At 40.8% G+C, this 26,145-nt stretch overlaps 1 protein-coding gene across 2 annotated transcripts in view; it reads left to right on the forward strand.

The window, feature by feature from the left end:
* Positions 1 to 26,145, forward strand: part of RABEP1 (rabaptin, RAB GTPase binding effector protein 1) — a 46,580-nt gene that overhangs the window by 285 nt on the left and 20,150 nt on the right. Inside the window, exons 1-4 of one of the 2 annotated variants that reach the window (XM_056506997.1) lie at positions 206 to 318; positions 17,714 to 17,842; positions 19,727 to 19,930; positions 21,153 to 21,313. In XM_056506997.1, the coding sequence (XP_056362972.1) occupies positions 309 to 318; positions 17,714 to 17,842; positions 19,727 to 19,930; positions 21,153 to 21,313 (504 nt within the window). In that variant the 5' untranslated portion in view covers positions 206 to 308. Of the gene's footprint in view, positions 1 to 205; positions 319 to 17,713; positions 17,843 to 19,726; positions 19,931 to 21,152; positions 21,314 to 26,145 lie in introns of those variants that run through there. The other variant, XM_056506996.1, reaches the window with a different exon arrangement.

Below are 26,145 nucleotides of genomic sequence, written 5' to 3' on the forward strand. Positions count from 1 at the left end.
CGGCCTGCGCAGCCCCGGGCTCGCCTGGGAGCCGCGCCGGCCGCGGGGCGAGGGCGGCGGCCTGGGCGCGATCGGCCCGGCTCGGTCCGGGGAGCCCGCACGGAGCGGGCAGGCGGCGGGGAGCGGCCCGGGGAGCTCGGCCGGGCAGGCCTCGGGAGGGGGCGGGAGGCAGCGCCAGTGGATTTTTAGGCTGTGAATGTGGAGCAAGGGCGGCTCCCGGCGCGCACGGAGCGGGGCTAACGCTGCTGCTGCTGCTGGGGAAGGGGAGCCCAGCGTGGACCGGACGAGGCCAGAGGGGAAGGGTGGCGATGTGTCCAGGTAGACGTTGATCCTCCGCGTTGGAATCTGTCATGGGTTTGGCCGCGGCGGGGGATGTTTGGCTTTGCTCGAAAAGGCACCTCGGAAGGTTCAGGTGGTGATGTGCAGTGTGAGCAGTCCGTTCCTTTGCTGGGAAAGACAAAGAAAATAACACATCGTCTCTCAAGGTGGTGTGTATCTCTGCAGAAGGAAGCTAAGCTTTCCCTGAAGGTTCTTGCAGGGGAAAGGTTATTTCTGGAATGGTTTGAGAGGAATTGTGAACGTTTTGTACCGTGGAAGAGGTTACAGAGCTGTGTGCGTATGAGAGAGCTGTAGGTAATGTTTAGCTTGGAAGGTGATGTTGAAGGGACAGTGTTTACTGTATGGGATGTATGGGAAGAGGTGAGAAAGCCGGGAATTTGAGTTGAGGCTGGTCATAATGTATATGCAGGAGAACTGGAGAGATGTTCAGAATTCTGCAGGGTTGCTGCTTACCCAGCCATTGGACTAGGCCAGGGCTCTCCTCTTCTAGAGAGTTTCCTTGGGAAAGCACTCTGTTAGAAAAGGGCAATGATGTATTCTTAATTATGCATGTCTAGGGAATTGTGTGGGCCTTTTTTTTTTTTCTTTTTGTGGAGTTACACAAGAAAGTGCTTATCCTCAGGGATTTCAGCCTGCCTTTTGAGAGTTTTAATGATGAAGGTGCTGAAATTGTGGGGTTTTCCTTACATTAAGGTCAGTCACTGCTGGCTTGTCTTTTGAGAGGAAAGGTGAGTTTCTCTGCTGTCATGATTGTAAGGTCAGTGTAGGTAGAGTTGTTCTCCTGTACTTTGTGGTGAATAACCATTGTTTATTGTTCTTCTGAGGGCTGCAGAACAACTTTCAGCAAATTTTCTTCTTGGCTCTTGCAGACTGTCTCACTGCAGGTGTGCAAGGGAACTGTGCAGTGTTCAAATGTTTGCTGCCTCTTGACCAGGAAAGGCACTTGTAGGTTTGTAGTGTATTAGAAGATCCACGCTGGATGTATTTGTGTTGTTGTTATTTAAAAGGAAGGTGAAAAGGTGCAAGTAAATTTAGTGGTTTGATGGGTTGGTGAAGTCTGTCTGTCTTACAGGAGGTATGGATTGGTGTCTTTTTCCTGCTCCCTCGCTGTGGGGAGATGATGCTGTAGACAAGGGGCTGGCTGGAAAGTTGGATGGATTGAAAGTGGTTGCTGTGTCTACACTGAAGAATTGGAGTTCCTAAAATGGCTCCTCTCCTTTGGCAGCCATAGGACCAGCTTTTTATCCACTTTGATTACTATACTGTTGTCCTCATCTGTGTTGGTTTTGCTTGTAAGTAACTGACCAAAAGTGTGCCTTGAAACTGTTCTATTTTAATGTGGAGAAAATTCAATAAATGAATTATTTAATATTTTTTAGTTGTCTGCACTGAATTTATTGCTTAAAGGAGTAGCATAACCTCTGATTTAAGATTACATGTGACAAAATAGAACTGGATTAGTATGTTCCCCTAAGGAAAAATAATGGCTTTTTATAATTACTTGTATTGATTATAAATAACTTATGCATTCTTTAGTCATGCAAGACACATCAGCTATGATTTGTTTTGTGGAAAGCAAGTATAAAAGAACTACTTTTTCTGCTGTGGTAGAAATAACATATAGAACAACATGAAGAGGAATTAATGTAGAAATTATCATCTCTTCTAAAGCCTGCACTGAAATGAAAATGGGCCCAAGAACAGGGGAAGGAATAGTGCAGAGAAATAGGAAAAGAATGGGCGTAGTGTCCTAGCCTGGTTTGTACTTTGGATTAGTGGAGACGTTAATAACCCTCTAATCCGGTGTGGGGTAACAGAGTTTCTACACGATAAGAACGGCAGGGAGGCCGAGGGCAGCCCTCGGCTGTGCTGGAGCTTTGTGCTCTGTGCTGGGAACTGTGAGCTCCTGATCTTCACCTGTGCTGCAAGCAGCTGTGTGCTGCCTGCTGATCCTGGTCTAGGGGCTTTTGGGGGAGATTTTAATTTATGTGTGTTGTCTGGATTCCATTGCCACAGCTGTAATGTCTTTTAATTTTTTTTTTTTACTTTTAATATAATACTCAAAATTGAAACCTCTCAGGCTCGCTGGGTTTAGTTTGGATCTGAGTGCTTGCCATCTCTGAATGTAAGGCTGCCAAACAAAATGTGTTGGCATAGCTTTTCCATATCAGAATGCTCAGGATTTAGTGTACAACACTTTGATGAAGGAACTGCAGTAACATTAAACATTATTTCTTCAATACTAATTAGAATGATAGGCCAATTATTAAACTCTTCTTACTCTAAACTTAAACCATTAGTACAGTCAGACTGATTATCATTGATACTGTTCAGTGATAAACTGTTAATGGCACAATCTGTCAGATATTTTAATAAGAATTTTCTGGCAGAAGGAATTGATCCAGTACTGGAGTAACTTAGGCCAGTAAAAAGTGTCTGTCAGTGGTGGGAGGCTGTGCCAGCTCTCAGTGGAGAGAACTGCTCAGCTGTAGATGGAGGATTGGAGGATGTTATCATTGATTTTGGTGCCACACCAGCATTGTGTCCCTGTGTCAATAATCCAGGATGCCAACAAGAGCTGGGACTTGCTCTCGCTGTCACACACTGCAGGAGCCAAGTGGTGCTGGTGGAAAGGTCAGGGATGTCACATAGAAAATTAACTAACAAAACCTGGGGTGCTTTTATATTTCTAGTTATTTTCCTTGTAAGTATATCACTTTTAAACAAAGTATCTGAAAATACTATTACTCATCTCCAAGCTAGGTGTGGTTCATAGGGGACTGGCCAGGAGTGCTGATGTTCAGCTCTGCCTTGTTGATGCAACTGTCAAATGTCAAACTCTTACCTCTTGGGGACTAACTTCAAAATAGTTGGTACTTTCCAAGAAGCAGAAAATTTCTACCCTCACTTTCATTTTGCTCAGTCCTTGCTTTACTATTATTCAATAATTACTAATATTAATACTATATCTTTAGTATATTTTTACTAATACAATAAAATACATTTTAATTAAAATACAAACATTCACACTTTTTTTTTTTTAGGCTGTGTGCTTTTCTGTCATTTCAGTGGACAAATCTGGAATTTGGTTTCAAAAACAAAACAGACACCTTGAATGTACATGTTTTCACCCCTTAGAGCTTCTAAAGAAGTTCTGATCTGCTCAGCAGGTCAGTTTGTTCTGACTTTGAAATGGGATTATCCACATTTGAGGTATCTGTTTTCCTGTCAAAGTCAAATTGCAAGTCTCCTAATTCTGCAAAATACTCTGACCATGTTCTTGATCATTACCTGTTGATCTGCCAGAAAACACAATGAATGAGCTTTAACCTGTGGACTGACTCTCTCTTGCATTTTGGACACTGGAAGATATAAATTCTTTGCCCAGTTTTATTGCTTCTTGGCCACTTCAGCATTGGCATGGAGAAGGTGGACTTAGTAATGTGTTTTCTTCCCTTCCTGGCCTGGTGCCTTGGGATGCTTAACTGCTTTCCCATAGCCCTTGGTGGGTGGACTGGATTCCCACTGTGAAACTAGTTTGTATTCTCTCCCTTGAAAGTGATTGAAGAAGGAATTTTGTTTTAAAACTTTCAAGAAACTAAACCAAACAGTTTCTGTCAGTGTGGGAGTGGACCAAATCCCATAGGCTTCATTATGGGTGATGGTTGACAGGCAGACTTGCTGGGCTTTCACTCCAGGCATTTTATTAAAAAGTGCTTCAGATGTGAATTTTCCATCCTAAATTTAGATATTTTACCTACACTCTTCTTTAAAAATACCAGATATGTAGGTTTGTTTTTTTTTTAATGAAAAAGCCTGAGGTTGAGATTATGGCTTTACTCTGACTAAAGCCTTTCAAGGTAAGAACTGGTACCACTGATAAGAAGCACTTGCTAACCAGGCTGCTATGAAAGCCATTGTGTATATGTACTTCAGATGAACATCTTTCACACCAAAGCTCTGGTACTTCTCAGCAGTTCAGCCTTTACTTGCAGAGTTGGTTTTAGTGTCTGATTTAATGGTGGCTGAGTTAATGGTACTACCCTCCACAAGTTATTCTATAAATAGAATAAGCATGGTGTCATTTTAGTCATAGTATAGTCAGTTAAGCATGATGATGAATTATCTCTGGAAAATTTTAAATCATTTGATATTTTTGTGTAAATTGGCATAGGAAGAACAAGTGAGCAGTGTACCCTTGATTAATATTTCTGTGCCTTTCAGAAGGAAGAGGGTTTTTTTACCTGGAAAGTACCTGGTGCTCGAGAAAGCTTCTGAGTTGTCCTCTTGCTCTATAAGCAGTGCCTGTTGTACCCTAAGAATGCAGAACTGCAGCATGACCTCTGATATAATGAGGAATTGTGTGTAATTTTTTTTCCTATTCATGTCTCCTTCTGTCAGCCACATCTCCCCTTGGCATTCAGCTGACTTGTGATGGTGCTTCCCCCATTCCTGTCTCTATCCTACACTTTTCTTCCCAGGCCTGGCTCCTTCAGTACAATGAGGGGGAAAAATAAAGCTTTTGAATCTCTTTTTATGTCTGTTTCCATGTCCTCTGGCAGTTCCTGCTCTGCACAGTGAAGCAGCAGAAGCGTGGCCTTGCTTGCTCTTTGTCTCAGGTTTTTCCTCCCTCCCTGCTCCAACACCCAGACCCAGTCATTTGACTGAGTCTTGGGCAACTCTTCAGCAAGTCCTCTGGTTTCCTCAGCCCTCCTTCCCAGCCACCACCTCAGCTTCTTTAATATTGCTCTCCTTGCCTATTGCAGCCTCTTGTCTGGGGGTGTCCCCTGGACCTTGCTCTTGTTTTGGCTGCTCCAGGCCTTGCTCTGCTCTGTGGGATTGCACCCATCCCTCTATTCTTCCTCTTCTAGAAAAACTCCCATGACTGCACAAACTTCCTCAGTGAAAAATGTCTATTCCAAGCAATATTGCTCCCTAGCTATGCTGAATCTTAGCTTATTTGCTCTTTTTAAAATATATTTTTCTTTATTTAAGAGCTCTCCAGGTTCTGTTACTCAGGAAGGGACATCTCATTGTGCCTTACTCTTGGTATAGAGAACTACTCATCTGCTTTCCAGCCCTGCCTTATACATGTTCAGCTTCTGAGTATTTTTTCAGAACAGATTATAGAATTTTGAGGCAGTGGACTTCAGTTACCTAATCATGAGGTTGGCTGACATCTAATTCTTTAATACCTTGGCATCTTTATAAACTGAAGTAGGTAAGTGCCTCACAGATTGCAAAATAATCATTGCTGGAAGTTAACTTATCCTCTTGGAAATAGAAGTAGAAAATAGAAGCCTTCCATCTTTCGGCCATCAGAGCAGTTTTGAAAGTTGGTATCAGCTGAGAGCAGGGCAGGAAACAGCAGCAGAGCTGTGGTCTGCTCATTTGGTTCTGTGTGCATTTAAGGGTCTTGCCTTGTCCCTGGCTATGGTAGGGACTGAAAAATAACCAGAATCCTGGAGTAAAAAAGAAAAAAAAAAAAAAAAAAAAAAAAAAAAGGAAGGCAGTCTGATTTTTAGTTACTTAATAAGCCAAAAGCACTTAATAAGCCTTACTGTGGTGACTCACACTGAGAAGAAATTTAAATTTGGGTGGGATTTTATTAGTTTTTATCTTGCTATATTTTGTGGTTTCTGATGATGGTAGAACTGTGGAGCAAAAATGCAATAACAGAAGTTATATGTGGCAAAGTGAATTGGAATCAATAAATGGAAGGCAGTGGTAGCATTAACTGTGTGTATTCCAGAGGGAATAGCCTGGAGGTGATAGGGAAGGATTACCTGGGGATAAAACCAAACCAGCATTGTCAATTTTAATGGTGTTCCCATGCCTTTAAGCCAGTGACCTGAATAGACTGTGTGGTTTGTATTGCATCTTCTGCCAATACATGTTTTTAGCTTACAGATAATTGCAGCAAGATTTGCAATGCTGTTTAAATGGCAGCAAAGGAGAGGAATATGCACAACAAAAGGAGAAACAGCTCTTGCACTGTTTTTGTGAGTGTTTCTGTGTATAACTGTTTATCCCTCACACCCATGCCTGGATAGGGTAACTTTCTATTTGCATGGCTGGGCACCATTAAAATGCTCCCCAACAGAAATGATTTATTTTAATCTATGTGTATCAGTGCTATGCAAAATGAGGAGGCAGCACCATGGTTGGTTGCTTTAAAAAATGAGCAAAGCAGTAACTTGCAAACAGTAACACAGATAAAACCACAGGGTATAATACACTCCTTCCATCTGTGTGTTCAGTGTCGTTGCCTTAATCTACACAGGAAGAAACACAGAGGAGTGTAGAAGTTATTGCTCAAGCAGTAAGTATTTTAACCATCTACAATAAATTTTCATGTCCAGTATCCTTTAAGAAAATTATTTTTCCTAAGGCTTACTGGAGTTCATATTAGACTCCCATTGTCTTCAGATACAAGAATTGGAACATTCATCTTACATTAACAGTAACCTGTGCCAAAATCCCTCTGATACATTTTATCTGTGGTGTTACTTGGTTTATTTTGGTGAAGTGCTAAGCATAAATTTGGCTCTATTAATTCAAATTATCTGACAGGCTGGCATCTTTGTCATATACTGCATCTTTTAAATTTTCTTTTAAAGATTGGTTTCAGGTAAGGTTTTCCTAATTGCCAGCTTGCAATGTCTGTTTATATGTTCTCCCATGTGAAATTAATGGGAAAGCAATTAGGCAAACTCTGGATTCTGTGCTTGAGTGACACTTCTAGCTGTGAAGATATTAGAGCTGTCTGCCTGGTCTTCACAGCTTCTGTTGGAGTCTTAGATGAAGCTGGAGATAAAGATGTTAAGTCTCAAAGTGGTGCATTAACTCCTGATGTTACAGAGTTAAGTTTGTTGGAGGCACAGAGGATTGCATTTAGCTGATGATCCATCAGGAGGGGTTGTAATGGCCTGTTACAGTGTCTAACTGCCTATTTGCTTTCAAGTAAGAGTAAATGTGAGCCTAACCTTATTGTGGGATAGGAATGTTTTCTGATATATTTTTATCTACAGCTCTGGGTTTTGTACCAGTCTAAGCACTTCTATACTGGAAACTGCAGTGCAGTGCAACTCTTTCAGTTGCATTTGTTCCAAACCCGAGTGTGTACAAACACTAGTGGGAAACCTGAGCTATGGAATTTGCTTTCTAATACCAATTAAGTTTATCAGCTTCCCCTGGAGAGTCTGAATGGAAATCAGGATTTGAAAAAGGTCCTTTATCACTTATAAATGTCAGTCATCAAATCTTTAAAAAGTAAGTTCTGCTGCATGACTGCACCAATCTCAGTTGCCACAAGGGAGAGTGGGGGGCAGAGTAAAGGCCAGACTATTTCTTTTGGCAGGCAGCAAGCACTTAGGTTAAACTGATAATCAGACTGTACCCAAAGGCTGTGGTTTCACGTTGCAGCTGAGCAGTCTAGAAGGTTGCTGCTGCTGAAAGAAATGTTCCTGCTCTCTTCTTCCTGCTCCCACAGTCGTGTTTCCCTCATTCCTTTGTGCCAGCTCTGCACACTGGACCCATCACTGAGCCAGTCCAGCGCAGTCACCTGGCTGAGGACTGCTCACTGTTGAATTAATTAGTTTAATTCATTTAGTGGGAGACCTGATAAGCGTTAGAGCTGGCATAGAGGAAGGGTGTAGACCACACAGTAGTAATATGAGAGTCCAAGGGTATAGTTCTGGGGTTTTTTTCACAGTTGACTCTGATCTGTGTGTTCATTGCCACGTGTGTGTCAGGTCTGCTGGGTGCTCAGCCTAGTGCTGGGTGTGGTCTGCTTTGGACCTGCTTTGAGCCTCACTCCCCTCCCACCCTTCAGCTTTTTCCTGTATCACTTCTGATGCTGTCAAAAGCTCTCAGAGCATGGTGGGGGTAAAAGGCACATGTGCTCACAGTGAGGTGGGAGTGCTGAGTTACCCTGTCAGATGACCACCAGCACAGAAATTGATTTAAAATAATTGTAACTGCAGGCTTAGTCAAGCCTTCCAGTTCTGTATTGCTTAGACCCCTGGAATGTTTTAAATGTTTTGAAAATTTCATGCTGGAGGAGTATTTTCTTCCTTTTTAACTGTTCAGGAATTCATGTAGTTGACAAGTGGTAGCAAAAAATATGAATATATAGAATCACAGCAGTATTTTCTGTCAAGAAATAGATTCTAGAGGCTTGGGGGAGTAGTAGTCTGTTGTTCTCAGGGAACCTATTAAATTGCTGTAGAAACCTTATTCCAAATAACAGAATCTGTATTCTGTATCCTTATCAAATAAAGATGTTAATTGTATTTTCTTATTATTATTTGTTCTACTATATTTATCATCACAATGTCTCCATAAATATACCTGGCTACAGTATTTTCCAGACCATTTATTAAGATTTATATCCTGAAAGTGGCTTCTCTACACAGCTCCATTTTTTCATGCCTACAACCTGCTGTTGTGACAACTAAAATTTTAAAATTACTATTCCTTGAAAGTAAGTTTTTTACCTGTTCTCTTTCCCAGTTTATTCTCTGTACACTAATTTGAGTGGCCAGATTATGTAGCAAGGGATAGGGATCCATAGTGGGAAAGAAATCGGGTGTTAACTCCTTTTTGTTCTGCTTGTTCACATCCATAACTCTTGAGTTGTGTATGAGTTGCTGTTATTTCTGAAGTTTTTCTGATACTTGTGAAATTACTGTAGTGCTGTCTGGTAGCTGTGCAAGTGGAAGTGAGTTTCCATGCTCTTGTGGTTATTTCAGCTTTTGAAAATGTCTACAGAGATGTCAATTTGCTTTAAATGGCAGTGTCTTCATACTTGTAGCAATAGTAAATTATAGAAGCCATTGCCTATATAAATTTCACATTGGCTTCTTTCTGGTTTCTTCCACATCACTTTCTTGGTTGAGCTATTTTTCACTTTTGTTACCTTCCTTTGAATTTTTAAGTGTGTTAGGTAATCATTAAATTGCTCTTTCTGCTCAGAAATTGGGAAGCAGAGTTCCTGGGGTGGTCTGTAGCCTGAATGCTCTCAAAGCTGCACCTCAGTTCTTGGCCCCATGACAAACAGCCAGACAGCACGAGATCTCAGACTAGTGGTGTCTGGGGGAATTTTGGAATTAATGTAATGGTTTTCTTTTATATATTAACTTGCTTCATCAAAGAGAACAATGCAGTAGGGTTGTTTTATGTTGTTTTGTTGGTTGTTTTTTCCTGAAGGTTGAGTCATACTTTATTCCCATTTTTCTGCCTGAAGAGGACAGCCTTTAATAAATCTGTAGGCGAAGTGATAAACATATAATAAGGTGTCACAGGGATTTTTTTTTCCTCCCACTGCAAATGAGTCAGCAATTAAATTATCTTGAAAGAAAATCAGTCTGTTGTCTGGGTTTAGCAAATGTTTACATTTTAAGACAGCAGTTATATTAGTGGTGCTCAGAGTGCAAATTGTGTAAGGAGGTCTCCTGTAAAATGAAATGCATATCAGAATCTCTCCCTAAATGACTCTTAATCTGGAATATTTTTATTTGATCAGAACAGCAGCTTCCTGATGGTTTACTAAAACAGACAATATCCTCAACTTAAATTTTCTTTTCCTGGGAAGACACACTGAAAACCTCGCTGTCAAGTGGAATTGCCACGTGTAATCCAGTTCTGGATTTTCTGGTTATATCATACACATGATGAGATGTGGTAGTGTGGAAAACCTTGGCAGAAATATTCCTGTGTAAATACTAAGGCTCATTCATATTTTCAGTCTTGTTCTGGTCAGCACGATTTATGTGACTTGACATTTTTGGGGATTTGTTTTCAAATGCTGTGGAAGGGAATAGGTGGCTGTGCTGGAGGTCTGGTTTCAGCCTGGAGGAGCTTGAAACACCTTCTGCTGGTGTTTGTCTTGCAGGTGATGAGGTGGGACAGGCCGGGAAATGAAAGGGGCAGGGACTGTGTGATGGCTTTGACAGCTGCATTGTTGGGGCTCAGATGTGTGAAATGCTCTCAAAGCTTTGCCGAGGGGATCAGGTCAGGCTGTGCCTGCAGGGTGTGGAGATCTACCTAGGCTGGCCTAGAGCTGGCAGTGCTGTGCTCCAGCTGTGAGCCCTCTTGGAGAAATGTGCCCAATTCTTGTCCATTCACCTTCCCCACTTCTGTGCTGCCATCACCCTTGTGCTGCTCTTGTTTGCTCAACCAGTGACTGGTCTGAGTAAATGCCCACAGCCTGTAGAGTAAATAACTCCCTTCATAAATCCAAGGAGACAATCAGTGGGTTTGGTTTGGGTTTTTTTGTTTTGTATGTTTTTTTCAAATTGATCTTCCTGAAAAGAGCAGATATAAAAAAGAAAAATTGTTAAAGCAAGGGGAACAAGATGCAAGCGTTTAGGGAGCAGGGAAAATGCTGGTGATTGTGATGAGATTGGTAACTCTGTTCTCTCCATTTTGAGTCACTGTAGATGAATTCAAAGTTCACCAGACTGTAGCTTGCTGTTGACTTTTGAAATACTCTGATGTGCATTCAAGCTTATCAACACCGTGTTTCTGAGGAGATTCACTGGTGGTAGCAGCAGGATACAGCCAAAATCCTTTCCATAGGATTCCATTAATGGTATTGTCTGGTTGGCTTTTCCAACTCTGTGATTCATCCACTGCTGCCCTATTTAAATTATTTAAGGAACTGAAAAAGCCCAGTGTGTGGTTGATTTTCTTGGAAAAAAAATGCTAACAAATAGTGTTTTCCTGAAATTTCTCAACGAATTGTTCTCCTCACCAAAACAATGGCAGAATTCATTAAATCAGGGTATCAGTGGCAGAGATGAAATAGAGCGAAAACTAATGATGATAAAACTTCTTGTGCATTAAATTGGGACTTCTGTGAGGAAAACTGTGTGCACAGAGCTGAGAGTTCTAATGGCAGCCTAGTTAAAAGGGAAAAAACAGCTACTATGGTGAGCAGGGATGTTCAAAAAGCCAAGCTGTAATGATGGAGGTAGGGGACTGTCCTTGGGAAGAAATTATGCTTTTGGCAGATGAAAAGAAACTGTTAGAAAGAAATTCAAGCTCGCTTTTGTCAACATGGACATCCATGTTTAGGTGCATTCCCATGATACTTGATCTAAGTGAGCACTGTTCCATTGCAGTCCAATGTAAGCAATGGTTAACTAAGCATAAATTTAAAACTAGACTGAAGTTAACCTGGGGTCAGAATGACTAAGTGTATGAATAGCATTTCTTGTCATATGAAGTAGGCTTACCAAACTAGAAATCAGGTGTGATTCTCCTTTACTGAGTGAAATGGAGTGTCATGAGATGGAGATCTGGACCCCAGGAAGCAACTGCCTGCTTTTGTGTCCAGGGAAGAAGATGAAGGAGGCAATAACAAAGCAAGGAAGTAGTTAACACATTGTGAGTGCTGTGAAAAGGGAGAAAAAGTGGAAAGTGGAAGTGGAAAAAAAAATGGGGAAGGAGAAACTGTATATTGGCCTTCTTTTCCTTGTAGTTGTGCATGAAGATGTTTGCTGTGCTGTTGGGGAAGGTTCTTTGTTGTTACTGCATATGGCTGTTTATCTCTGCAGGTTTAATTAAGCCATTTAAAGGACCTTTGTTTTCTCTTCCTTTTTTGCTTGTTCTCTTGTGGCTGCCTCTTCCCTGGAAGTGTTCAAGGCCAGGTTAGACAGGGCTTGGAGCAATCTCATCTGATGGAAGGTGTCCCTGCACAGTCCAGGGGATTGTAATGAGATGATCTTTAAGGTTCCTTCCAGCCCAAACTATTCTGTGATTCTCAACTGTATTATAGGGGAGAGTCTTCCCATTTATTCAAACATCTAAATTTCTTCAGATTTCAATTACTTGAATTTAGTGAAGGCTTTTTATTTTCTCTTTAAGATCCTTAATGCAAGATGTCACACAGTGATTAGTATAAAAAAGAAAAATAAGGAGTAGGAATAGGCACTACTGAGATTACTGGCTATAGTGGAAAGATATTTGCCATTCAGCTTCAATTGACAATAACATTACTTTCAAACTTTAATAATATATTGCAAACTTCCTCTTGATGTTAATAGAGTATTTATTATGTGGCTAGAGGTTGGTAACATGCAATGCTTGGCTGAATATTTTTGATCCTGCACTTGCTGATTTACTGTAATGAATATAAAGCTTCTGTAACAGATGTGATGCAGCAAGGCTCAGATCTGCATGGTGATATCTGCATTTGTCAACAACACCAAGTTTTTTATGGGTTTGGCCATAAATTGGTACTGAATTGTTTGTCTGCAAATGTTTGGTCAATAGACAACAAATTGTGGATGTCAAATAACCTTCAGCTGCACAATCATCCAGAAATGGCTGGGTGAATGCAGCAGTGTCTGCAAGCTGCACTGCCCGAAATGGGAACTGCCTGAGCTCCTTCTGCACAACAGCTCCGAGCTGTGGGGCAGGTCCTGTGCCAGGGCACAGCTGAGGGGCAGAGCCCTGGTTTTCCCCTTTCTGGGGTCGAGTTCTCTCACCACACACAGTGAAACGCTCTGAAAGGGGAGTTGCAACAGTCGGAGGCGTTTGGTGCTGCTCTGAACAAAAAGGTGGCAGGTGAGAAGTCAGGGGTCATTCTCTGTGACCATTTGGCCCAATAAATAAAATGCTTGATGCTTGCAAATGCAAATTTGAGAAAAGCAAGTAATTCTTTTCTTCCTGGGTGGTTTTTTTCCCCTCTACTTGGATTTGCTGCTGCTGGATATTTGTGTGGGAAAAAATAAAGCAACCTCATTTTGTAAGTCAGGAATTGCTTCTGTTTAACATGCTTGTTCAGAGAACCATGATCTGTTCCTTTTCCTTCTGAGTGCCTCATGCAAACAGCTGGATTGGAGTGTACTGTAAGAGTGGGGGGGTTGGTTGTTCTTTTTTCATCAAATCCTATTTGAATAAAATAAAGCTTTTTGTAATCTGTATGAACGGCGTGGTGGCAGACTTGGATTAAAAGTTTATGTAGTAGCATAATTGTGGCTCCAGTATGATGTCATAACAGACAAAAATTAGTGCTCAAAGAAAATAGTCATAGTAGAAACTTCTATTCATAGAAATAAGTATTTTCCCATACTTCTGTGTCAAGCAATCATGACAGCAAAAGAAAGGTAGAAAATGAAAAACTCTACATTTTTGTGTCTCCAAAAAGTTGATTGTACATATAGGGTTTTTTTTCTGCTCTGTTTTCATACTTCAGCTATGTTGGACTAGACTCTTGATGTCATGTTTGACTCTTTAAATATCAAGCAGAAAGCTCTATGGCATTAATTTTATAAATAGACCTGGTACTCAAAAATAGTCTTATTGATAATCTGCTTTGTCTGTCTTAGTTCTGGAATGATCACTACATGTTTGTGTAACTGGAAACTGTCATATATAAAATTTAATCCTTTTTGGAGCTGATCTGTGGATCGCTATATAAATAACTAGTCAATAAGAAATGTGTGTTTTTCCTGTGTTTTCCTAGAATTGGAATTTTGCTGTGCAATGGGTTAAGAGAAAGCTGTATCTTTTTTCACAAGAATTTCTCTTCATGTATTGCAGCAGTTTCATGGTTCTCCTGTAAATCAATGAGTCTGTTCTGAAATGGATTTTGCTGCCCTTCATTTGAGTTCTCCCTGGTTAAGGCACATGATGACATTCACTGTGCTTTGCTATAATGTCAGTGCTCCACAGGAGATGGGGATCCCCGTGTCTGACCTGGAATGTCTCTGCAAAATCTGAGTTGCTACCTAGAAATAAAGCTAATTATTTAATTGGCATCTATAACTCTGTTAGGCCTAATGATCTGGGAAAAAACACTGTTTTAAATTGTTGGCTAAAAGGATTTCTTGTTTGGATTTTTTAGTTTGGTATATCAATTTTAATTTAAAGTTTTCTCAGTGCTCTTTTTAAAGTTAAGAAATTGTGTGTCTAGGGTTTTTGTTTGGTGCCTTAGGACCCTAAATAGGGAATTAGGTGTTGACACTGTGCTGTGAGGAAACACAGAGCGTTCTGTGCCGTGTGTGACACCGGATCCTGCCTGAGCTGGGCACAGCTGTGCCAGCACTGCCCATCTCCTGCCTGTGTTTACTCACCCCTCATCCAAGTTAAACATTGATAGCTGCCAGTGGGAGCATGGGAACAGTGCCTGGCATCAGGGACTACTGACTCTGCAAAATGAACCTCTTGCTTTTGGGGCTGCCTTTAAGTGGATTATCTGTGATGGCAACTTAAGTTTTCTTTTTCGGTTCTGTTACAGGCCTGGGGTGAGTTGGACCTAAATTCTGAGTGGAAATTAAGTGATAAATGACAAAGGCCTAATTGGAAATCTATGAATGAGTCCATTTCCTGCCATGGACTCCAGTGCATTTCCAGGTGGACTTTATAATCTGTGCCATGTAGCCCGAGGGTACCTGTGCCCGGCAGTCTGGGCTTGGGATCACACTTGCATTTTGGGAAGTGTCTGTATGGCTTTTGTACAAATTGTACCTCTGAAGAAGAAAATAATTTCTTTGTGGACTTACTGAGCAGAAAGGTGGAAGTTGTTAGGGTGTCTCAGAATATAAACTTTCTTTCACTTTTACTACTTAAGCAGGTGCATTTGAGGGGGTTGATGTTGACCTATGTAACCTACTGTCCTCAAGTTTGTGCCTTGTCTCACTGCAGTGGGGATGTGCTGACATCTGTCCTGAGCTGTATATGTAGCACAGGTGGTAAAACCACTTAGCATAGAACCAAAAGAACAATGTTAATGCACAGCTGCAGTGATGGATGACCTGCAGTTGAGATCTTAAACTGCTTGTTTTTTTGAATGCCTGCAGCTGGCCCTGACAGCTGCCAGAACTCAGTTTTGGAGGGGGTTGATTATTTGGTTATTTATTTATTACTTTTTAGACATAACTGCCAGGCTGCAGAGAGGGGGGAATACTGTAAAAATGTAAATATTTAAATTTCATTTCCTTCCTAGTGACTCTGCCCTCCCTCTTTCTGTTTGGGCGGGAGGATTTAAAAAGGATGAGTCTCTTGTTTCCCCAGCTTAAAGCACTTGAACATTCTGCTCTCAGGGTGTCCTCTTGCCCTTCCATCCTCAGCAGAAGCAACTCAGACCTTCAGAAGAAATACAGCTTGGTTGCTTTGCACTTTCTGATGGGAGCAGCAGCACAGCTGCTCTGTCTCTCTGCTGAAGGAAGATGGAAAGGGAATTCAGTAAACAATGAGTGCTCGAGTCATCTTTGAGGGTGGGAGAGCTGAGTCTACAGTTGATTTAACTTTCAGGATTACTAACTATAGAATGCAACAGTTTATTTGTGTGGTCTAGAAAAGAGTGTGTGCAAGGTGAATGATGTCCAGATTCCTCCTTGTTCAGTTGGGATGTGTGCTCGAGGCTCCAGGGCAGTACCTGTGCATGCAGAGCTGCCTGGACCTGGCCAGTGCAGCCAGCTGCCCCTGGCACACAGCTCCTCAGCCTCTGGTGCCTCCAGGAGCTTCCCTTCAGGAGCTGGAGCTGAGCTCAAACCCAGCTCCTTAGGCCAGCACATCTGGGCTGTGGAGCAGGAGGTGCCATGGTGGCTGCATTGCCCTGCACAGGACTGGGGGGAGTGCAAACACAAGCAAACTCTTTCCCTTTGCAAGGCTTCAGCAAGAGATCAAAGGCAGCCCTTTTACCTTGGGAAGTGTTTTTCCTACCCAGACCTGGTTCCACATGTGCTGTTTCATCCCTGGTTTTGATCCAGACACACTCTGAACTCACTTGAAGCTTTACTCTCAGTGTGTCTTTGCTACAAGTTCCTTTCATTTTCTGGAGAACACTCCTGTGCAGTTGGCTTTGAACTATCCACATAGGGGTTGCTGGTCAGAAAAATCTATGTGTTTGTATTTAAGGTGATAAAAAAAAAAAAAACAAAATTAGGATTTTTTGTAAAAAAGCGACATTAAAATTTCATCAGTCCTATATCTGCATTTATCTTTTATTCAATATAGAGCTGAAGATATTAGGTGCTGTATTTGGTGACACCATAAGCTCTTGTAGTCAGCAATCAGTAAAACACACCTGTGCTCTTAGAAGGTCCTTTTGTTTGTGTCTGCTCTTACACTGCATCATCTGTACCAAAAATAATTGGCCCCATCTCAATGGCATTGCCCATCCAGAGTTCTACCATTGCAAGCTGTAGAGCTGATTCCAGCTGTTTGTGTCTAAATGTTTGATGCTGAAGTCATGTAGCCTTTGGATTGTGTTTTCACTACTTGATTGTGGTGGGAAGTGTTGGATGGGATACACAAACACCTCTGATGGATCAATATTTTGTGTTTCTAGTCTGCTGTATAGAGGCTACAGCTGAAGTGATTCTCTTTGCACAGAAGAGTTGGAAGATGCCCACAAAAGGCTTTTGCAGAACACAGAGACTCATGTAAAGGAACATTCTTTTCCCCAGTGCATTGCAGCAGGGAGATGTTTTGTTCTGGTTCATCAGTCTTTTCTTTCTATTTCATATTTGAGTTCTGAAGTGTGCAAGTTGAAACTGCCACCCACAGCAGAACTTGAGGTGCAAAGAAGTTGATACTGCATGTGCAGATAGGTTGGTGGTTGTATGGGGTCTTTATAGCATCACACAATGGTATCATATGTTTGGTTTTTTTTCAGTAATAAGCTCATTATAACAATTTTTGTAGACTTTCTACTCTTCCTTCTTTTGTTGTACCACCACATGAAGGGCTGATGTGGTAAATTCTGGAAAACAGAGTGATATATGTGTGGCCTTGAGGATTTTTACCTGCTGGAAATGAGGAGAGTTTTATCTTACAATCAGTTAATTCTCTGCAGATTGTGGTCATCCTCTGGCAAACTTCTCCAGATGTGATCTGGTTCATCTTTTGGTTAACATGCAAAACTGAAGACTGGATTGATAATGGCACCTAATTTTTAGCTTACAGAGTTTCCTTCCTGTGCTTTGCCCTTCATAGCTGTTGGCTGAGCTGCTGTCAGTTTGTTTTCTTTGACCTCAGCCTTTGAGCACTTGGTGCTTTATTGCTCAGCCCTCACACTTCCCAGGGGGAAAAAACATCACCAGATTTATTTCTATTTCTTCCTTTGCTATATATACCAAATTGTGGTTTTCCTTGGAAGATTGTTTTCTGCAGAACTCCCTGCCACATTCCCTCTAGTTCCCCAGAGATGTTTAATTAGAATTTGGTGTTACAGTTTTAAGAACACCTACCTTTCTTTGTTCCTTAAAGGAATGACTAGTTTTCCTCATCATGAGGCAACAGCAGAGCTAATGAGTAAAGATATTTTAAAAAGAGTAAGCCCCAAACCTCACTCAGCCTTGCAGAATGGGATGTCTGGGTAACTGTTAGTGACATACCTTATCTTCTGCTTTATTTTTAGATGCTCTTCTACAACGGGTAGCAGAATTGGAAAAGGTCAATGCAGAATTTCTGCGCACAAAGCAGCAACTTGAGCAAGAATTTAATCAAAAGAGAGCAAAATTTAAGGAGTTATACCTGGCTAAGGAAGGTAAGTCCTCAGTTCTCTGAATTATTTTAAAGTTTATTCAACTTCATCTTCAAATAATCCCTGTATGAAGCATAGTCTTTTAAACAGTTATAATAAGAATGTAAGAGATTCAATAGGTGACTATTGAGCATCCTAGAATGAACTTTAGAATTAAATTTAAAGATTTGCCTCATGGATAGGAGCCAGAGCAGCTTGATGTCCATGCAGAAACACCACCAGTGAGTGTAATACTAATTTCCTGAATTCAGGGTGTGCTCTCTGAGCAGGAGCTGATCTGGTAAATGGAAGGACATAGCCTGGATGCTGATCTGTTTGTACTCTCTGGCCTTTTTTTTATGTAGCATTTATTTGTCTTAAATTTCCATCTGAGGTAGGCTATAAGCAGGCAAACATTATTAAAGTTTTAATACCAGCCAAGGGCATCTATTTCAATAACACAATTTATAGGAAAATTTAAATCATATGAGCTCAAATATCTGATGAAGGGTCGGAGAGTAGAGATAGCTGTTCTGAGAGCCAGATTGATTTATCTAATTCTGATGATTTTCCTGTCTTTAACATATGAAAGCAGAGCCAAAACATAATGCATTAAGACTGCAGCTGCTGTATAAGCTTATGAGAGCAGAAATACAACAGGCACAATGAAGATTAGATCATACAGCAAGCCTATTTAGTTGTGTTTCTAAGGCTGGATGAAAGGAAATTTAAGATACAAGACACTACTGATGAGATCAGCAATAATTCTCACATTTTGGCATAGTCAAAAAATATAAAATAAATTGTGATAGGGGAAGAAGAAATACCCCAACTTTCATGGATACTGAAGTGAAATGATACCAGAGGAGAATATATAAACAATTACTTTTATTTACCCCCTCAAAAGTTTTTCCTCCTCCCTGTCTCCGAGACCCTTTCTTAAATGTACATTGGGGCTGTTGGGACCCATCTTTAATACTGTCATTTGAAAACTATGAATATTAATGCTACAGAGTCTTGATAACACAAAGATTAATGTTCTTTTAAGTACTTGATTAGCTCTGGGTTCTATATTCTCTGTCAGGGGTGAGAGCACCAGGATTGATTTGGCTTTTTGGCCCTGAGGGAAATACATGGAGATAGCTTGGTGCTGGTTGCATACTGGCCAGATGTTTCTGCTAAAAGTGGTTGCCATTGAAGGAGGCTATGTGGGCATAAAACACATATTTTGTGCTAGTGCTTTTGGAATTAATTATATAATGTATGTCTTCCAGAGCTGTTTGTTTCAGATTAGCTGAGAACTTGGGAGGATAATGTGAAATTAGCTCAATTTCTGTTTATAGTTGCAACAATTAGAGAAGTAGTGGGTGTTCCATTGAATGTATCCCTTTTCTTTGTAGAAGCTCAGTTTTACCAAAGTCTTTGGTAAAGAGAAAATTAGGATGCATATTTTTCTTATGTGGGCTCTCCAAAGTAGTCACAAAGTGTTTCTGTTGAAGAAATATGAAGTGGTCCATCCAAATTGAGAACCAAGTTGAGGTTCCAGAAATGGGGGAAAAAGGTGTTTGCCAGTTTGTGCTTTTTCCAGAGTCATTACCACAGTGAGTTAAATAATAAGAACTGATGAAAAGCACTGTTCACTTTGGTCAGGTATATTGATCCTAGTTATATCCAGTGTCTGCTTTGTGTCTGCATCCATAAGATTCTCCTTTAATAAAAGGCAAGGGCAAGCAAAGTCAAGAAATGGCATTCCCTGCAGATACCTGCCAGCATTTGTTCAGTCATTTCAGGTGGATGTGTTAATACCAGTGCTTCCTTCACTCCCTTCTGTTCTTTGCCATAGCAACTGGGGCTACACTTCAGATTGAACTCATTAATCAAGCTAAATGTATCCAATCCTCCTTTCAGAGGACCTGAAGAGGCAGAATGCAGTGCTGCAGGCAGCCCAGGATGACCTGGGCCAGCTGCGGACCCAGCTGATGGAGGCCCACGCTGAAATGGAGAACATCAAGGCCATAGCCACAGTGTCAGAGACCACCAAGCAGGAGGCCATTGATGAGGTCAAGAGGCAGTGGCAAGAAGAAGTGGCTTCCCTCCAGGCCATCATGAAAGGTAACAAGCAGGCAAGCTGCTGAGATCAGCCACCCTGATGTCTTTAGGGATTTGTGCCTGCTCTTCCTCAGAATATGGATAATTGTTGTGTCTTGGGAAAGCTTCAGAGGGGCTGGATGAAGATGAAGTGTGGTTCCCAAGGCTGTGAAGAGGAGCTTGATGGGTTTGTTATTGTCAACTTGAGGACAGAATTTGGAGTTCATGGCCATGGGAACCTCATGTATATGCAAAGCATTTTTGAGTGACTATGAATGTGATACTTGATCCTTCCATGAAGATAAGTATGATGCCTGTAATTTGACAAGTCTGAAAACAGTTTTAAGCTGCCAGCATGATTCTCATTTTTCCTTCTGTGTGAACACAGTTCTCTCACACAGTCCGGTGTCCCTCCAGTACTCACATGGGCCTTCCCCCAGGGTAGTGACTGCACATGCTGCTCTCTGTCCTGGGTGTTGTTTTTCTTGATAGTTCTGATCTATCCCTTGTTATATTTGCACATTGCACAGCTGTTGACATTTCTGAGACGAAGTGAATGAACAAAAGGATATTAACTGGGAACAGACTATTGCCACAAATGTCTGTTTTCTTAAAGGTTCACAGACAGGATCACACTATCCTGAGCCTAGAGCCTGTTGGCTGTGGGCAGTTTTTCCATCACATCATTGTGCTTTTTGCCCAGAGCAGACAAACCTTCATGTATATTGAGTACACAAATGTCTGTTTATTTATGATGTACACAGATACATGAACCTAGATTAAGGCTCAGCTGTGCCAGCTGCTGTCCCTGTGTAAACAGCTCCTGGCATGAGAGAGGCAGTGTGAATCCTGGGGAAATGGAAGCTCTGTGAGAAGTTTGAATTTCTTTGACTTTTGGAGTACCTTTTTAAGGTTTTGGTCATTTCTTTGGATTATATACTTGGAGGTACAAAATGTGCTACTAAATAGGATATTAGTTATGTGCTTTACCTTGAAATTAGGAGTTGCACAGTTTTTGGGAATTGTTTCTCTCTGTTCTGTTAATGGTATTAATTGAAACTCAGTTCCTTTGGAGTTTTTACTTATGTATTTGGGTTTTGGGGCAGGAATCCAAGGGAAGGGAGAGTTCACTGTTGTCCTAGTTTAGATTAATTATAGTAAATCAGTGAGTGGTTGGAGATGGAGTTCCTAAAGCTCTGTTCTCTAACTTACATTGAAAATAAGTTTTGAAAATGCTGTTTTCTAGAGACTGTTCGTGACTATGAGCTCCAGTATCACCACAGGATGGAGCAAGAGCGAGCTCAGTGGAGCCAGTACCGAGAAAACGTGGAGAGGGAAATTGCAGAGCTAAGGAGGAGACTGTCTGAAGGCCAGGAGGAAGAAAACCTAGAGAATGAGATGAAAAAGGTACATTGGAATGGAGTTGCTCAGTTTCTGTTTGAGGATAGGCCCGTGGGGTCACACATGGGTTCATTCCTATGCCTGCTGTAATTCCTCAGCAATTCACACAGCCTGGTCCTGCCAGCTGCCAGCCTTTGTTCATGGAAGTCATCATGACCTCATCCATTTGAAGCCTTAAAGGCTTTGTTCCTAATTGTGTGCATCCAGTGGGACAACCTGAGAAGATGGTGAAGTTTTGCCTTCAGCTTGTAAAAACAGGCAGCTTTGCAAAGTCACTTGTCATGATGTCACATAAACTCAAGTAAAACCACCTTTAGATTTGTTTGGACTGACTGCAGTTTTATAAAGTTTCCTTTACACTTCTGTACTTTTACTTCTTTTTCCAGGTCTTAAAAACTTACAGTGCCCATTAAAAACCTCAGAATATCTAAGATGTCTTTTCTCTTTCTCTAAAGTCAGCCATGTTTGTGGATCACAGTACTGCTGCCACCCTAGGAACCTTGCTGTCACAAAGCAACAGGCTCTAGATAATGAAAAATAATTGCTCTGGACTATGGACAGATATTATTGTAGTTGTTCAAAGATCTATGAATAAGAAAAGTTCATAGAAGTAGAGTGAGGTGCCTTGAGTTTGGATTTTTATTTTTTTTTGGTTGAGGTTGAAGATTTGATGTGTTTCCTTTCAGACAGGAAGGGAATTGAACCTGTCACAATAGATCAGTACTTTAGAAAAATCTTTATCTTATTGTAATAACTTGCATTTTCATTAATTTCTTATCTCAGCAGGCTTACCTTAGTCTTCAAGGTGTTCTAACACAATTTTAAAGTAGTGACTGAACCTATATTCAATAAAGAAGTAGGCTAACATCTGATAATCTGCCACATCACTGCATGTCCCTATTCCTACTTGCTGTCAGCAGAAGAAATGCAGTAGGGAATATCAAAAACATTCCACATGAGAAATATTTTAGCTATTTTTACTATATTGTAGCAAGCACTCAGTGTTAGTGTTGAAAAATGGAATTATTTTCTGAGACTTAGGAAGAGATTCCTGACTATTGCTAGTTGTAGTTGCATTATTGCTATGGGACTGCTCTTCATGGAGCCCTGGTTTCAAAGGTAGGAGTCAGGGTAAAGCCTGTTCTAATCCCACTGCAATTGTAAGACATGTACTGCTTTTGAAGAAGAGGTTTTAGTCTTATTGAGGACAAAAGTACTTTGGTTGGAGCTGCATGGAAGTTCAAAACTGCATCAGTGGGGTGAGTCTTGTAGAAACAGCCTAAGAGATGCAGAGTCCATAGTGTAGAGGTCCTGGCATTGCACTCTCAACTCAATAAGCACTTCCAGAGAACAATCTCTGTCAACTGATTCAGATTTTTAATCTGAATTTACTGATTGTGTAAATTGAAATTGTAGGCTGCTGACATGGCAGCACAGCTCACCTAAACTCAATGGCTTTAGTACAGAAGTGTACTAAATAGCAGATAAATAGCATTTTCAGCTATAGTCCTTTAAAAGGGAATTAAATATCCCTGGTGATCCTAAAGGAAGAGGTAATCAGTTTATTAATCTTTGGTAATAGAAGTTTGGAAAGCTTTCTAGACCTCTAAAGCAGAGGAACATGTTCCTTATGTAATAGGAGGGGGAGGGGGAAATCTGGTTTTCAGAGTGCAGCTTGAAATAATTGCTTAAACTGCTTTGCATGAGGTTTTAATCTTCTTTGTTATTATTAAACCTGTGAGGTTTTTCCTCAAGGAGACTAAGAATTAGATCAAAATTAGGAAAAGGACATTGAATTTTACCTAAAAACAAACAAGCAAATCCCAAGCCCATAAGAAGGTTTGCTTGGCCAGCAAAATAATGAATATTCATGCATGAGAAGTGTGAAAAGAGGAACTTTCTTGATCACTTGGGATGTGTTATTTGAAGACTTGTGATTAATTCCTTGTGCAAAATGGCATTTGCAGCTAGCAGTGCTTATATTCCATCTTTGTGTTCTTTTGTCAGGAAGAGCATGTCTGGTGGAACACATGTTCTTGTCTGGAAGCAGCTGTTTTGCTTTCCCATGTAAATATATTTCAGCTTGCAAATTGCTAATTTCTGTAGAGAATTTGTCTCTTCTGTGATTTTGTACCATAAAGCAATGATTCCTAAGAAATAATTTTCCAAGAAAACCTTGTAACTTTGTTTTCTTAACCCCCTTTCCAACTTGCAAAAGATAATACCATGACCTAATGATTAACGTGCTCACCTTGTGATTAATTTTTCAGAAAACTTGCTAGTGATTTATAAAAATCTGTTTTCCTGTTGGGTTGTAGTACCAGATAGGTCTGGGTTTTTTGTTCTCTGCTGGGGTATGACTGGGCTGACTCTGAACCATGACTGCATGGGGATGAGTTGTGCCCTAGCTTTGGCAACTGGCAAAATTTGACTTGGCTATGTTTTTTCGAGTCAGACCTAATTTTCTGTTCAGGAAAGGATCTGTTTTGCTGTTGGAGCTGTGATGAATATAAATACTCTTCTTAGCACAGTTGTGTCAAACTCTGAGCAGCAGAAGTCTGCAGAGCAGGTATTTTGTGTACAGAGAAAGCAGGAAGGTACAAGGCTCCTGTTAGGAGTTGTGCTTATTAGTCAGGAGAGGGGAAATTGGAAGGGGAGAGTAATCAAATTTCTGTGACAGAGTTGGCCATAAAATCTGATATACAGTAAGCTATTTTTGTTGGTAATGGTGAAGAACAGTAAGATATATTTAGAGGACTTTTAAATGGTTTAGTTCTACTTTAAAGAGAAATCTTCAAATTGTGTCTGTGTGTTTTCCGCTTGTCTCGTTTTTAAGGAACAAGCTCAGGTATAATGTTACTTGGGATTTCTCCAGTCAGGTTTGTTCCTCTGAAAATGACTTGGACTCATTTTTAGCATTATTTCTCCATGGAGTCATTTTCCTGCTGTGCTCTGAAGGTCCCTCAGTGTGTTCTGCAGCCCCTGTGCTGGGGGAAGCAGGTTTGGCTGGGGCAGAAGTGGTTTGGGTGCTTGGTTTTTGGTTAATGAATGAGTAAAGACGAGCTGGTCATGTGCAAAGCTGTGGCTGTTGACAGCCAAGTTAAGTTTAATAAAAAATTAGAAGGAAATAAATGTTTTAAGGATCACACTTCTGGAAGAGTCTGAATAACACCTCTTAGCACAGGAAATTTGGTGCTGTGACACCTCTTGCCGCATGTGACAGTATCTTTAAGTAGCATTTTTCAACACAACAGATATTCTCATTTTATTAAAATGTTGAGTGGAACTTGAACCTCGATTTTGGAGTCTCAGTAATTGTGCTTTTTGTCCAAGAGCAGCCCCAGGGCCCAGCACTCCTTTTGTTAGCAGAGAGAGGCTGTTCTGAATGTTTAGCTCAAGATCACACTGACCTTTCATAGGGGTCCTTAGAATATGTTGCAAGCACAGTGTCAAACTTCAGCTCTGTTTACCAAGCAGTAAAAGCTGGAGTAATTTTTCTGTATGTGAAATGTGATACAGTTTTGTCTTTCCAGTTGTTCACAGTCTGGTTTTACTTTCAGAGAACTTTCTGACTGTTTCTCTGAACTGCTTAGCTCTGACACAGACACATTTGTTGCTCTGTATTCTGTGGTGAGCCATATGAAACCAGGCTGGCAGTGAAATATTGCTGCAGTTAGCCTGAATAATTAGAAAAGAATATCTTCTACACTCCAGAAAATGTTGTGCTATATTTAGTCTGTATAAACCAGCTATAGTTAGCATTAAATGAATAGAACTGATATGATAAATGAAACATAAAGCAATGCCTGAAGTGGAACTCCTGCTCCCATCTGTTTGAAAAATGTGACTGTTGAGTTGCTGGCTGCAAGCACCAGGGTCTGGGTGTGTGTGACAGTCACATGTCCCTGGTATTGAATTCACTGCCAAGTGACTTCCCTTGCTTTCCTCACAGCTTTTATTGATACTCCAGCAGTGACAAAATGTAGCAGAAATAAATGAAAAGTAAAGAAATTTAATTTTGTGTTGTGTTCAGAATTTTGTGTAAAGCTTTAAAATTGTAGCATTTCTATAATTGACAGGTACTGCAATAACATTTTATTTTGTCTAATCATTTTAAGTTAGGAAACTTCAATGGTTAAAAATATTTTCTATTTCTCTTCCTGAAAGTCTTACTCAGAATACAGTTGCCAATATGCTCACCAGAAACTGAAAGTCAAATGAGTAACCTCTAAAACCTGCATTCTAGTCTAGTTTTAAAACTAGACATGAGTGTTATCATTTACTGCCTGTCTTTGCTGAGGAGATGAAAGGTGTCATCTTTAGAAACTCCAGCTTTGGGGCACAGTTCCTGCCCTGCCTCCCCTGCTGAGTTCCTCCAGTAGAAGACAGAACAGCTGAGCTTTCTGAGCCTCATGCACAAAGCCAGCCCAAATTAGAATGCTGGAATTCTCTGTGCCTTGAAGAGTTTTACTGCAGAGAGTATTGGAGTGTTCTGGCTCTTGGGGAGTCTGTGGGAGCTGCTTCTTTCACTCAGAAAATCTGTAGTGCATCCCTGAAGGAAAGGCAGAGCATTTAAGAACTGGGGATGTCAGGGCCACACATTAACTTGCAGGGTTTTGAACCCTGAGTGCTATTTCTCATTTTAATTCTTGCTCTTTTTACCTGTCTTTCCCTTTTTTTTTTTCCTTTCCTTGAAACAGTCCTCTAATTCTGTTGCTCTTTGATCTTCTCAGAACTACTTTTTGAGAGAAATCATGAGATAAATTTTCTATATATAATTTGCAATATTCTGTACAGTAGCACCAAAACCTGATGCTGCATCAGTAGTAATGTAAAGT

The sequence above is a fragment of the Oenanthe melanoleuca genome, chromosome 19 (assembly GCF_029582105.1).
Source record: "Oenanthe melanoleuca isolate GR-GAL-2019-014 chromosome 19, OMel1.0, whole genome shotgun sequence".
Classification (NCBI taxonomy): Eukaryota; Metazoa; Chordata; class Aves; order Passeriformes; family Muscicapidae; genus Oenanthe; species Oenanthe melanoleuca.